The sequence below is a fragment of the Petaurus breviceps genome, unplaced genomic scaffold (genome assembly GCF_028583685.1).
Source record: "Petaurus breviceps papuanus isolate PSGF00001 unplaced genomic scaffold, PetGlider_PUasm1.0 90845, whole genome shotgun sequence".
Taxonomy (NCBI): Eukaryota; Metazoa; Chordata; class Mammalia; order Diprotodontia; family Petauridae; genus Petaurus; species Petaurus breviceps.
In genome coordinates this window covers 4,596,154-4,611,745 of record NW_027187359.1, presented here as the reverse complement: position 1 = coordinate 4,611,745, position 15,592 = coordinate 4,596,154, and the positions used below count along the sequence as shown (strand labels likewise).

At 35.9% G+C, this 15,592-nt stretch overlaps 1 protein-coding gene across 26 annotated transcripts in view; it reads right to left on the bottom strand.

Annotated features, from left to right (window-relative positions):
* The window catches only part of NCOA1 (nuclear receptor coactivator 1), a 241,285-nt gene that overhangs the window by 40,145 nt on the left and 185,548 nt on the right, over positions 1-15,592 (bottom strand). For 25 of the 26 annotated variants that reach the window (XM_069071959.1, XM_069071964.1, XM_069071975.1 and 22 more), the window contains 3 exons: positions 10,040-10,208; positions 8,998-9,312; positions 1,441-1,542 (listed from right to left, as the gene is read on the bottom strand). In XM_069071959.1, the coding sequence (XP_068928060.1) occupies positions 1,441-1,542; positions 8,998-9,312; positions 10,040-10,208 (586 nt within the window). The remainder of the gene's footprint in view (positions 1-1,440; positions 1,543-8,997; positions 9,313-10,039; positions 10,209-15,592) is intronic. The other variant, XM_069071982.1, reaches the window with a different exon arrangement.

The window sequence follows — 15,592 nt, the reverse complement described above, 5'->3', positions numbered from 1 at the left end:
CTTCTTAATTTGTCTGAGTGAAAATGTCAAGAAGGTATTATTAATCATATCTTTTGGTATTGTATCTACTTCTTGTTTCTATAAGGATGTAATAATGCCAACAGGTAAATTAATTATGACGATGTTCTATAAGACATGTGGTGCTCAGCATTTTCTATTCTCCCCTCTCATTTTTTTGAACACTCTGCAACTACAGAAATGGAAGAGGACACTGTAAGACAGAAGGCTATTTCATATTTTTCTGTTCCATGGGTTGCCATAGGCAAATGATTCACTTAAAGTCTGACCCACTGGTGATGAGGCTTAGCAAGTCTGATCTTCAGAAAGCAGACTCGGTCTGCTTTGGAGAATGTAGCCGAAGACTTTCCATGATGAGAGAAATCTGCCAGAGCTTGTGCTCCATTGGCACAGCCTTTAATAATAACACATTTATTTATCACGTACGAGTTTGCTTTTAGATATATTATTTCACTTGATTCTTACAAGTAGCCTAATGAGGTAAAATCTTTAGCTCCATTTTTTCCTAGGAGTTAATTAGGGCAGAGAGATGTTGAGTGATTTTGTCAGGATCACAGAGTTATTTAGTGTCCAGACTAATGTAAATGCATATTTTCTTGATTTCTGACTCTAGGGTTACCTCCATGAAGTACCTAAGCAGGACTTTCGTGGAGAGGTGTAATAGGCATACATACATGCACAGGGTAGCACTCAAAATAATTTAAAATTAAATACTGTTTATTCCTGAACCACTTAGTAATTTTTTTTTAAATTTTGGCATCTAAGCTAAATTAAAAACAAAACAAAAAGCAAGATGCACCAAATGGGTGAAAACATTTCCTTGCACTGGGCATAAGATTCCTCCATTTCTGAAATGGCAAAATTCAGTGACAGAAAGGTTCACATTTTTTCATTTGTGACTCCTGAATTTTTTTGACTTAAAAGTGAAAGACACCATGGCATAGCGAATAGAGAAGCTGGTCTCCGCATCAGGGAGATGTGGCTTCAAGTCTCACATTTTGCACAGGCAAGTTTCTTACTTTCTTAGTTCCCCAGGTAACTCTCTAAGACTACAAGTTGCCAAGAAAGTGCCAGCTTGCAGAGTGGTATAGAGTTCCCTCATCAGGAATTTCTTATATCTGTGAAAACACAGGACTGTCCCTCTTGAGTTCTGCTCCCCACCTGCCCTAGGGCAAAAATTATCTATTCTGCCTACTCTTATTTGCCAACCAAAAAAACCCCAACCCCCAAACATCTTCACCAGAAATAAGAATGGTCCTGCATGTGGTCAGATAACAATGAGAGATGATTTAATTACTTGTAAACACCAGAAAAAAATTATATTGTAAACACCATTACCATTAGAGAACAGCCCAAGCCACACTTTGAAAACCACAGCTTTGGGTTGATAAATGCTAACAACATGTACTTTTATGTCATTACCTGTGGTGTGATCTGTTGTTGCATGCCTGACCTCATATTAATGCCAACGGGGGCAGATGCTGCAAACTGGTTTAAGATAGCCTGCCGATTTTGGTGTATCAACTGGGGAAAGACAGGAAGAAAATGAAATAACCACACTGCTACAAGCAAACATTACGTAGCATAGCCCAACAATTAGTAGGGACATTAAATTTAAATTGCTTGGTTAAGCAAAATTAAATGCTGTTTTTGCCAAACCTATTTGCCAAAAAAGGAGTAAATATTTAATGCTTAATGCATTAATGCCTAGTGAATAAAAAGAAGTATGTAGATATAGTCTGATATTGGAAAGTAAGTGAAAGAAGTATTTCATGATTTAAAAGAGGGCAAAATTTCAGAAAAATGGGTCAGGAAAGGACTATAAAGGCCATCCCCTCAGTCCAACTTTTGTCCTTTTATGCATGATGAAAACTGGGACCCAAGGTCACACAGGTAGTAAATAGCAGAGCTGGGACTCAAACTCAGTGACTTCAAGTTCAGTATCTTTCTAAAGCACTGTGCTTCCTCCCAAAAGTTTATAAATCCAGAAACACTTTCCACATATAAGCACATTGCTATGGTGTCTCCACTGCCTATCCTCTTACTTTTTTGAAAACTCAGCAATATGGCTTTCATCCTCATCACTCAACTGAACTGTTCTTTCTAAAATTATCAATGATCTTTTGACAAAACTAATGGTCTTTTCTCAATCCTCATCCTACTCCTCCATGCAGTCTCTGACATTGTTGATTTCCCTTTTCTCCAATATATTCTCAACTTTTTAGGTTGTTATGGCATTGCTCTTCTCCTGGTTCTTCTTTTGTTGGATTATCATCCTGGTTTTGCCCACTAACTGAGGCTGTCTTCCAAGAATTATCCTTGGCTATCTCTTCTCTTTATGCCATCTCTCTTGGTAAGCTTGTTAGCTCCCATGGGTTTAATTATAATCTCTATGTAATGATTAGGTATTTGTATATATATATATATCTCAGAAATCTCTACATATCCAGTCTTAGTCTCATGAGCCAGAGTCTTACATCATTATCCACCTCTTAGATAAACAGAATGGATGTCCATAGGCATCTTAAACTCCACATGTCCAAAACTGAGTTAATTATCTTTCCTACTAACCCCTCCTCCCTTTGAAACTTCCCTATTACCATGGCAGCCCACCATCCTCACAGTTACCCAGATCTAAAACTATGGTGTCATCCTCAACTTCTCACTTATACCGTGTTTCCCTGATAATAAGACACTGTCTTATTTTTTTTTTGGAAAGAAAAACACCAGAGGGCTTATTTTCAGGGGAGGGCTTATGTTGTCCTGCCTCAGCTCTCCTCCGCGGCACTGCTCTCAATGGCACCAGCAAGCAAATCACTGGGGAAGAACAGGATGACGCGCTCACTGCTGCAGCTCTGATTGGATGCAGCTTGGAGCGCGGTGTGCGTTTCATGGGGGGGGGGACGATGCATACAGAGGGTACCGTAATGTAGCGTGTAGTGCAGGGGATCACCTTCACTACAGTGGCAATCTCAATAGGGCTTATTTTAGAGGAATCTTACACAGTAAGGGGAGGGCTTATTTTCGGGATAGGTCTTATTATCGGGGAAACACGGTATATATCCAATCTGCTACTAAGTCCGATTGTTTCTAACTTTACAATATTTCTCATCTTCCTAATTTTCACTCACACAATCACCATGTTGGTACAGGTCCAAATCACATTACGCCTGAATGACTAGAATGGCCTTGTGATTGGTTTCCTTGTCTCAAGTCTCTCCAATTCCAATTTATCCTCTACTCAGTTGACAAAGTGTTTTTCCTAAAGCACAGGTTTGATCATGTCTCCTTCTCACTTAATAAATTCCAGTGACTCATTATTACCTCCAGGACCAAATATAAAATTTGAGGCTTTTTAAGCTCTTTACAACCTGGCCCCTTCCTACCTTTCCAGTCTCATTATAATTTACTCTTTCCTCCCTTTTCATTGGCTGACCCCAAAACTGGAATGCTCTTCTACCTCACATCTGCCTTCTGGTTCATGTGGCTTCCCTGCAGTGTTAGCTAAAATGTCACCTTCAAAAGGAAGTCTTTTTTGATTCCCTTACCTCCCTCTCTAAACTAATAATAAACTAAACTAAACTAATACCCACCCTCTCTTTGAGATTACCTTCCCCTTACATCATATATATGTTAAATGTTTACATTTTTGCACATTGTTTCATTAGAAAATGAGTTCCTTCTGGAAAAAGATCAAGCTATTTGCCTTTTTTTGTTTTTCTAACAGTTAGCATAGTGCTTCAACACTATAAACACTTAATATATGCTTGTTAAATGAATCTGTTCCCACACCCCATGCTGCTGAACATGATTTTACTCAAGGATCATGAGATGGATTGGATGAATGGAATTAGTGAAGATGGAAAAAAATTTCAGCTTTTGGTTTTATAAAACTAAGAGACTCCTAGTAATTCAGAATGTTAATTTCCTTCTTTTACATATATTACAAAAAACCTAAAAGTAAATGGAGTACATTGGTGTTATCATCAAGGAATTAGTTATCCCCTTGGTTAACTCACCTAAACTCTTTAGATCTCAGTTTCCCCATCACTGAAATGAGGGAATAGGACTATACGTTCTTTTAGGTCTCTTCCACCTTTAAAACCTATGATGTAGGCCATGCTGGTATTTGTGGAAGGGCTGAAAAAGTTTCCTTAACTTGAGAGAAGTAAGAAAAGAGCAAACTATCAGAGAAAGAGACCATGATTTACTCTGAAGATGTCATCTCTCTAGGTCAGGAGCTGAGTATCAGATGTGGGCAGGCCTTCATTCTGCCAGAAACAAGTAACCTTAGAAGTTATATAGATGCCAATACTCCAGAATGTTTTCTCCCAATGAATCACTGTAAATATCCTTGTCCAGGAGTCTATCAAGACATAAGAGTAGAATGAAAGCTGCATACAATCACTAACTCATTTTAGAAGGATTTATTCACAGAAGGTTTTTTCTTTGTTTCAACTGGTAGGGGGAGAGGACATCTAACTGTCTGAACTGGATTTGAACGGGGGAGAAAAAATTTGAAAAAACAAAAAGAACAAACCATTGACAAATGTAACTTTCAGTCATTGTGGAAAGCGACAAAACTAATATTGGGGAAAATGACAGATATCATAGTAAAATATACTTTCAGGTGGTAGTGGACAGTTCTAAAATTCCATAGGACATATCTAAAAGCAAAATCATTATTTCATCATTCAATGGTAAAATAAAACTTTTATATATTAAAATAAAACAAAACTCTGAAGTTTGAAAGTAAAAGTCAATTTTTATAGTGCTGACATATATTTAAGAGGCAATCTCTAACACAAGCACTCTGTTCCAGATAAAATGGTTTAGTGAGTCACTATCTCCCAAGATACACCCTGATATTCTTGCCTCTAGCTTTTACTGTTAAGCGTCTTACCTGCAATATACTTCCCCTGTCTATTGTGCCTATTCAAATCTACTCTTATTTCACAGGAATCAAAACCTACTTCTTACATGAAGCTTTCAACTGACTATTCCAAATCACTGAACTTTAATGATTTCCTTTGAATTCAAAAGCATTTTCACATCATCTAGTTTATCCCTTTGATCCCCATGCTCCAACATGTAAGGTTAAAAAATCCCATCACACTATTAATCAGCAAGCTTTTATTAAGTGCTTACTATGTGACAAGAACTATACAAAGGCTGGTGATAGAAAGCAAAAGCAAAAACAGTCTGCACCCTCAAGAAGCTTATATCCCAATAGAAAAGACAACACATAGGTATATACAAAATACATACGAAATGAGAGGAAGAAAATTGAAGCTGGGGAGATGAGGAGAGGCCTCCTGAAAAGGGTTGCATTTCAACTGATTCTTGAAGGAAGACAGGTAGATGAAGACGTAGGGGTGAGGAAAGAGAATATTCCAGACATGGGGGCCAATAGGAAAGGGAAGATGGAACACAAGGAACAGAAAGAAGATCACTATGGCAAGTCCACATTGTACATTGAAGGGAGTAATGTGTAAGGAGACATAAAAGGTAGGATGGGGTCAGGTTGTGAAGACCTTTAAATACCAAATAAAGGAGGATATATTTGATTGCAGAAGTAATACAGTCACTGAAACTTCAGTAGGGAAATAATAAGGTCCAATTTATTCTCTAGGAAAATAATTCTGGCAGTTGGAGATCAAATAGAAAACTTTTGCAACAGTCCACATGAGAAGTGATGAGGGTCTGAACTAAAAATGTAGTTAAGTATAGATAAGGGGACATATACAAGAGACCATATAGGGTTTTTGTGCCAGTAACAGAGTTCATTATTTCATAAAGCAGCCATTTCACTTCTGGAAGGGTCTAGTTGTTAAAAGAGTTCCTTCTTCTGTGAAGTCAAAATCATATTGCCTATAACTTTAAACTCCCAGTAACTTACTGGTCTTAGCTTTGCCTTCTGGAGCAAAAGAGAAAAAGTCCCCTTTTCATATGGACTTGACATATTTAAAGATAACTGTCTTCTGTAAGTTTTCTCTGTTTCAAGCTGAACAAACTTACCTCTCATGTTTTACACATTTCTAATGCATGTTTCCTTCCTTTCTAACTTCCATTCCTCCTTCAGATAGGAAGTACAACTACTTATGAACTGGATCCCACAGTGCTGAATAGATGGATGGATAGATAGATAAATGGATAGAAAGTTTAACCAGCTCTCATTTTTCCAACCTGGGCTGGCTTGCCAATCTTTCACCATCCTGGTGGCACTCACCTCCCAAGAATTCACTTAGTTTGTGTTGGACTTAGGAATGAACATGTGACTGACTCGAATCCTATTGCAGCTCACAACTCCCAAATTCAAATGACCCATAAACCTCAGCTTTCCCAGCACCAAGAACTACAGGTGCAAATCCAGTCAAGGCTTGTTTTTCAGACTCACCTTCCTGACATTCTCTATGCCTTCTAGTTTGACAGTTCCCTTCTTAAAATATGATGCTAAGAATGAATAATCAGTGTATGTAGTCTGATAGTTTAACTTACAGTTAGGTGGAGGTGGTGCAGTAGATAGAGCATTAGGCATGGAGTCAGGAAAATCTGAGTTCAAATCTAACCTTGGACACTTATTAGCTGTGTAACCATGGCCAAGTCAATTAATCTCTGTTTGCCCCAGCCTCTTCATCTGTAAAACGGAAATAATAGCACCTACCTCCCAAGGCTGTAGTGAGAATCAGGTAAGATAACATTGGCAAAGTGCCTAGCACAGTTCCTATTACACTGTTAGGTACTACATAAAAATAAATTTTAGTTTAGCTATAGATATTTATCACCCAAAATACAATGGGATTATTGTCTTAATAATGTGGATGACATATGTTAACAATGTACTCTAAAGCTGTATTAAATTTTGTTGCTGCATATTAAGTCTATAACTAAAAAAAAATAATTTCCCCCCAAATTATATGAATTTCTGACAAGTCAGATTCCCTGGAAGATAATAGTATAATCCTATACTCGTATTTTTTTTTGAGGATCTAAATGAACCAAATATTACTATTAATGAATGCCAAATGAGTTCCAATTCTCTACCACCAAGTATCAGTGATAACTGAGATCATATTTACTTGCAATTGGTATATTACTCTTACTCTGAATTTCTACAGACAGAAGAAGCTATAAATATTGTTCTTAACCAAGTTCCTTGTTATTTTCATTTGAGATCGTTTGGGTATAGCTACTTGTTTCCACAGTATATGTTGTCTTTCAATTAACCAATTTTTTTGCAACTTTGTTTTCTCCCTTCTCGAAATTCATACCAACAACCTACTTCACAGGGTTGTGAGATGAGTGCTTTGAACACCCTAATATCCACGTAAGCTAACAAAATCACAGATCTAGAGCCAAAAGTGACATCAGAGCCATCTAGTCTAACCTCTTCATTTTAACAGATAATGAAACTAAAATGCAAGGAGATTAAGGGACTCAATCAAGATAATACAAGTTGTATTCTTTATATTTATTGATAAATTTAAAGCCTTTCATCCAAAACAGCTTATATTTACCGAGTCTTCATGGGTATACTCTCTTTCTTGCTCAAAGCCAATTTCCTAGTATTATAAACTATGGACTAGATCTTTCTGTGGGATACAGTTTTAAATTTCCATATTCTTTTTTTCTCTTCCATTCTCATAACTATTAACTGGAAGGAGATGAAAATATAACTATACTCTCAAACCTTCAATTTCCTATCTCCTAGAACTTTAAGGTCATGAGAAGTCCAAATTCCTTATGATTATTATTCCCAGAACTGATAAATTGGAAGGAAACTCAAATGTCATCTAAACCCACCCTTAGCCAAAGCATGAATCCCATTTAAAAGAATCCAAATTGAGTGCAAACTCCCTGAGGTAAGATATTGTATAACTTTACCATAATATCTGTAGGACCTGGACACACTAAGAGTTTGCTGCACTCAGCTAGGCACAAGTACTCAAATAACCTCTGCCTAAAGACTCTCAGTTGAAGGGGAACTCACTATCTAATGAAATTTTGTTTCTCAATACCTCTAATTGTAAGGAAGTTTTACTTACATTGAGTTGAGATCTACCTTCTTGCAATTTCCACCCATATATCTTACTTTTGCTTTCTAGGATCAAGTCTAACCTCTTTTCCACAACATAATCCTTTGAAAATTTCCAGTCTCCACAACATTCCCTTTACTCTCTTCTGGACATGTTCCACTTGTCAATGAACATTCTAATATGTAGTGCTGCGAACTGGACAAAATATTCCAGGTAGGGTACAATTCAGGCAGAGTACGGCAAAAGTATCATTTCCTGAATAACTGTGGCTGACAGCTTATTAGATAAACATATGAAAGCAAAACTCAGGTTTCTCTCATATGTTAAGCAAATCATAATTCAGCTGTCACAATCCTAAAAGGCAAATATAAAGAAGCACTAACTTCCAAGGGCTTTTTGTGCATCTATTCATTTATATAAATTAACATAAGGGATAATTAAGTAATGGGTTTTTAAGTCTTGACAGTCTGTCATTGACTAGAAACTTAGTCCAGAAAGACAGGAAGCGTTCCAATTTATATCAGGCCTACATGCAATAATTTCTGTACATTTATATGACCAACCACCATGACATAGCCCTTTCTTCTTGTAATAATAGGAATCTTGCTAATTACTATTGCCTATGAAAAGTTTTTTTATCTTGAAATATTTTTTATCTTGAAACAAAAACAACAAAACCTGGAAGAAACAAAATCAAATTACCTTTTTTGGGGGGAAACTTTTTTTAAATAGTTTTTCACCTAAGTCAGTGATATGGGGGAAAAGTTCCTCAGTCCTGGTTTAGGCTGAGATGAAGATAATGATATCTTCTTTTTTTTAAATAAACATTGTGGCAATGGGCTCCATTCCATCATAAAAGCAGCTGTTTTTGTATCACAGAAAAGAGCTCTGAGGCTTTATCACATTTAGAAGAAAGTACCCATCATGATACAATAGTACTTACTTGCTGTTGTCCCTGCAACCTCTGCTGCAGTTGAAGTCTAAGTTGGTTGGGAGCAGCTGGAGGCCTGGTTAGAGTCTGCCGGGGCTGCATGCCTATATTAGTAGGAAAAGCTCCCCGAGGTGGTGGTACTTGAACTGGCATGGTTCCCATGGCAGGCTTTTGCCTAACCATGCCTTGGAAAGGACTGGGGAGATTAGCAGTAGGTGAAGCTGAAGAATAAGGCTGAGAATACAAGGTGGACCTTTCCTCCATCATTAAAGGTGGTGTTGATTGTTGTGGTTGAAATCTCTCTGTTAATACTTCCAATCCGCCTCCCTGTTACAAAAGGAACCAGAACAATTTAAAAGTGAATTTCTACAAACAGGTGACATTTGTTAACATTATAATCTTTGATCTGAGAACAATATATCTTCCAGAAAATTCTATGGAATGTCTCTGGGTTTAATTTGTTGTCAAAATAAAGTTTGATTACTTGCTACCTAAATGCATAAAGAAAATTGTTTTCAAGTGGAATAACAGAAAATTAAAGTACAAATAAAACATCTCTAAATTAATGAAAGATAACTGTATTTTACAAACTATCTTATGGACAGGTCTAAGAATCATCCAAACACCATTAGAAAGATTCTGAAAACTGGAACTTCTGTCCTATATTCTTTAAAATCTTAAAATTCCTGTTAATTTGACCTTTAATTGGGAAAGAACAAAACTGTTACATTAGTTGCTTGATAGAACTGGGGTGCTGACAAGAAATCAACTGAAGACAATTAACACATGTCAATTAAAGACAAATTATCTCAATACTTCAGGAGCTTATTTTATCAGTACATGTATTCTATTCACTAATGCTAACTGAAAATCCTACATATCTTTTTTTTGGCTTTTTTGCTTTTTGAAGGGGGGAAGATAGGGCAATTGGGGTTAAGTGACTTGCCAAGGTCACATGACTAGTTTTTTGTGTTAAGTGTCTGAGGCTGGATTTGAACTCAGGTCCTCCTGACTCCAGGGCTGGTGCTTTTCAAGTCAAAGCTTTATGGAATACCTGGACAAGTTTGTCAATTCCAAGGGCTCGGTCTAGCTCAGCAAGTTCGGTTTCATCCTTGCCACTGAGAAAGGATACCAATTGATCAAGAAGAGCCTTTTCATCATTTCTTCCCTCTATTGTGGTTGGTGGGCACAGGAGTTCATCTAGCTGGGAGGTGATACACTGGCTGTAGAAATGAAAGGACAATCAGGTTGAATAACTATGACGTCAAGAGTAAAGAATTTTTAAATTTTGGTTGGATAAAAAAAATGACTGCAAAAATTTTCTGCAAAATTCTCTGTTCAAATTGTTATACTGGTGCACTAAAGAATGATTCAGAATGTAATTTGCATTCAGTTTATGAAATATAATAGACTTGTTATGTTTCAATGCGCTTCTCATTTATTTATCATCCACTGGAGTTCTATTCTATATTTTTCCCATTAATTTTAGAAAAATTAAATGAAAAATTTATCAAGTCTACAAAACCAGAGGAAAAGTGTTTTAAGCAAGGGCAAAAATCTGGAAAACTGTCCAAAAATTCTGATGAAGCAATTTAATTTAATCAGATCAAAAAATTTTAAAAAGCCATACTTAATTCAATACATGCCAATTGTTAGCAGCACATCTTTACTGACTTTGTTAAGATATCAATTTATAGTTTAAATAAGGAAAGTAAAAACACAAGTAGAAAAGAACCCACAGTTCAGTCTAACACAATACTTAATGCTTAATACAAAACTTAAAAGCCAGCCTTCCATTTTTGTGTGTAGCACCTTACTTCTCAACAGATGCATTTCTCTATACAGTAGAATTCTGAGTTTTTAGAACTAGGGTAAAATAGGTCACAAATTAATTCTATGTCATCTCAAGATGGAAACACAGGAATATTTAGGCAATGGTAGCTATTTTTAGACCTCAGGAACAGAAATGATTGCACATTTCTGTAACAGTGAAAATTTGGTCCTTCCATCCTTTTAGAGTATGAGCATATATATATCCATCCATTCATCCTCCAAGTATTTATTGAACACCTACTCTGTTGCAAGGAACTGTGGTATGGGGGCTACAAAGACATATTCCTTGCCTTCAAGAAGTTTTTGGTATAGATAAGATACACGCAAGCATTTTGTGATCCCTCATTCAGAAAAAAAGACCAGGGAGGTCACATCATGTAAGCTGACACACAGCACTATGCAGGGAGAGAGAAACTCAAATGTTGGCCTCATTTACTGTATTTAATACTGGAACTAAGGTAATAGTCTCCTGATGGTTCTCTCTTCCTTCAATCAACTATAGTCTGTTTAACTCCCCTAAAGAACCACTTTAATTATGATGTTCCAATGCGAAAAAAAAAAAAAAAAGGTTTATTTATTTATTTATTGGCTTTTTTTTTAAAATAGGCAATGGTTTCCTATGATCTAAAGCCCAAGATTCCAAGATCCTTAATTTGGCCCAAACTTATTCTAACAATTGTCTCTACCACTATTTCTCTAAATGAAGCCTATACTCCAGCCAAGCCTGACTGGAAAGCCTTTCTCCAAAGAAACTTTCCCATTTCCATGCCTTTTTTCATATTATTACCTCTGCCTGGATTGCCTTCCCCATATTCTAACTCCTACTGAAATTGCTTTCATTTTAAAAGGCCCAAGTTAAATGCCACTTAATTCATGAAGATTACTCTAATCACCATAACTGGAAGGAATCTCTTTAGTCTTTGCATTTTGCAAGTGATATTTACTATACACTGTACTGACTTTCAAGTATGTATATGTTATTAACACAACAAGAATCTAAGCTTCTGTGGGTAGGGAGCATGACTTAGTAAAAAGAGTGCTAGATTTGGAATCAAAGGACTTAGATTCAAATCCTGTCTCTGCCACTAACTTCCTGTCCAGATCTACATCTATGTTCCTTTGATATTCTACAACTCATAGAATATTACCTTGAACATAATACAATACTTGTATTACAATATTGTATGTAATAATATCTGTATATAATCCAAGTTTGAAGAAAGAATGACTTCACTAGAGGATTTGAGAATGGTTGCAAGTAGGAATCTTTCACCAGCCTTATTATATAGTACTGTACTTCCCTTTATAAACTTTATGGTCCAGACAAACTGGTCTTCTGGCTGTTCTTCACAAGACTTGCAGGTGAATGACATTTCTTTAATATCATAAAAAGCAACTATCTAAAACCAAAAACAACCATTATATGCAATGGTGATAAACTAGAACCTTTTCTAAAAATATATAAATGAAGCAAGGATGCACTTTCCCCATTATTATTTGATGCAGTTCTAGAAATGCTAATAACAGCATTTACAAGAGAAATAACTTAAAGGAAACTGAAAGAAATGAAAGGAATTAAGATAGGTAAAGAAGAGATAATTCCAACCCTATTTTCTAATGATATGATGGTTTACTTGGAAAAACCCAGCAAGACAATAGCTTTGGTAAAGTGGAAGGCTACAAAATAAACCCTCAAAAACAACAGTATTTATTTTTTTTAATTCAATTTTTAATTTATTAATTTGTTTGTTTCCTTTTAGTTTACAGGATTCAATTCCACAATTCCTTGAATTTCATTTTGTCCCCCTCCTTCCCCTCCCCCCCCATGGCGTCTTATAATCAAGTATAGGATCTGTAAATACTTTCACATTATACAATGGTCAGGTTATAAGGATGGATTGTACCAGCTGGAATGAAAAATGGTAAAGAGGACATAAAATCAAATAAGAGAACGAAAAAGATCAGGTATTTTGCTTCCACCTGGATATAAATTTAGTTCTTTCTAGTTCTTTCTCTGGAGGCACGTTTTTCTCTACATCATGGGTCTTTTGGGATTAACTTATATCCCTGCATTGTTGAGAAGAGTCCAATCTATCAAAGTTGGTCATCACACATACGTTGTGTCTGTAATTGTGTACAAATTCCTCCTGGTTCTACTCAAGTCAAGTCAAGAGAGAAGTAAGAAACAGATTAGACAAGGGGGAATCAGAAATATAGAAACTTGATCATCTAAAAGGGAAAGTACAAATCACTTTGGAATACTCCTTATTTTATAAGAACTGCTGGGAAAACTAGAAAGTAGTCAGGCAGAAATTAGGTTTAGAGCAACCACTTACGCCATATTCAATAATACATTCTAAATGAATATATGATCTTAATATTAAGGTCACAGTATAAAAAAAGTAGAAGAGGAGTAGATCATCATCTAGCTATGGAAAAGAAAAGTATTATTTTTTTAAAGTAATATTTTAGGGGTGGCCAGGTGGCGTAGTGAGTAAGAGTGCTGGCCCCAGAGTCAGGAGACCTAGGATCGAATCTAGGCTCAGATACTTAGCACCCACCCAGAAAAACCTGGTCGTGTAACCTTGAGCAAGTTACTTAACCCCAACTGCTTTAAAAGCAAAAAAAAAAAAAAGATATAAAGTAATATTTTATTTTTTCACCAATGACATACAAAGACAATTTTAAACATTCATTTAAAAAAAATTTAATTTCCAAATTTTTTCCTCCCTCCTTGAGGCAATAAGCCATTTAAGTTATACATGTGCAATCACACAAAATATATTAAAGAGATGTATTCTTAACCAAACAAGGGTTAAAGGCAATTAAAAATGATATAATTGACGACTTTGATTATATGAAACTGAAAGGCTTCTCACAGATAAATTAATGCACTTAGGTCTAAGAAAGGAAGTGGCCAACATCAGATCAGTGGTCAAAGTATATGAAAAAAAAAAACAATTCTTCAAAGAAAAATTGCAATGTATTTGCAGCCCTATTAAAGAATGCTCTGAATCACACTAATAATAAAAGAAATGCAAATCAAAACAACTCTGAAGTTTTACCCCACACCCTACAGACTTGTAAAGATGACAAAAAATGGTAATAGCCAATGTTGGGGCTAAGAACTGGGAACAAAGTAGATGCCCATCAGTTGAGGAACAGATAACCAATGAACATAATAGAATATTACTGTGTTGTAAGAAATGCTTTGTGAGATGAATACAGAGAAGCACGAAGAGAGCTATCTAAGTAAAATGAAGTATCCAAAGACAAGAAAACAATATGCACAGTAACTATAACAATATAAACAGAAGGAATAACTACATAAAAACACAAAATGCATGTGACAAAATTATGAAAATCAAGAACCAAATAAAGACAGAGATAAGAAGACACTTCGTACCTATACTTTGCATATATTTCTGGACTTTTTCAACATATCAAGCAGTTGTGCTGATTTTTTTCCTCTCTAAAAACATACAATTTGCCATTTGGGACAGTTCTCTGAGAGCGGGAAGGAAACTTGGGATAACTATAGTGATGAAAAAAAAAAGGAAATATCAATTAAAAGTTAATTAATAATTGTAAGTGTTGGAGGGGAGTGGAAAGAATATGGAATTCAAAAACTTTTTAAAATAATGTCAGAAACGATATTTTTTTAAATAAAAAGTTCAGCTGGTATATAAGCTGCAGATGTACATAGCTCAGCTCTGACAGACTACTGTGACTATAGCTCTAACCCTGTTAGGACCTTTCAGAGAACTGAACCAAACAGATTAGAGAAATATATCTTAAGTAGTTTAAAATATTTTTAATTAAATTTTTTTTCAGTCTTGAACAATCTTCTATTTCTTTAACCTCTCCCTTACCCAAATTGAGTACAAAAGGGAAACACCACCCCTGTTACAGACATGTCATATATACATATAGATATGTGATATATACATATACATATATATATATATATATATCAGTTCATACAAGTCTTCCCAGTCCCTCAGAAACCATCCCTTACATCATTTCATACAGCTCAATCACATTCCATTACATTTATTTATCAATGCTTGTTCAGCTATTCTTCATTTGATGGTCACCTCCTCATTTCATTCCCTGCCACTTCAAAAATTACCATCAATATTTTTGTAAAACCCTAGTTTGTTTTAAGACCATCCCTCCTTTAATCTACCCTTCCTCTAATATTTGTTTTCCCCTTTTCTTCCTATTTCTCTTTTAGTAAAATGTTTTCAAGTACGAAGTTATGTCTGTGTATAGTTATTCTTCCATCATTTGACCAGTTCAGATGAGAGTGACGGTCTAGTGCATGGTTCCACAACACCCATTGCCCCTTGTTTCTACATATGCCTGCTTATGCACCTTATTTATGTAAGGTAATTTCCCCTAAATTTTCTTTCTCTTCCCTCTGTACTATATTATTCTTCTCTTCCTCTTCCATTCTTTTCTTAAGATAATCAAGACTGAACTCTTTAAATTCTTGACCTGGATTTGGGTCTGAGCAACCATAGATTGGTGTCAGAGTCAGCCACTCCAACCTAGGAATCCTTTTTGCTTCATATTGACAAAATTGTAGGCCCTGCTTAATTCTTATATTCCTGCCTTGGCTCTTCCTTTGTGGGATGGGCTAGATGATGGAATGAATACTCTGCTGTGCTCCAGGAATCTGAGCCACACCACTTCTGCATACTTTTGAATTTCCACCTTTTTTGGTATACCTCCCAGGACTTCCTTCCCCCTGGGTATACCCTTCCCAGGT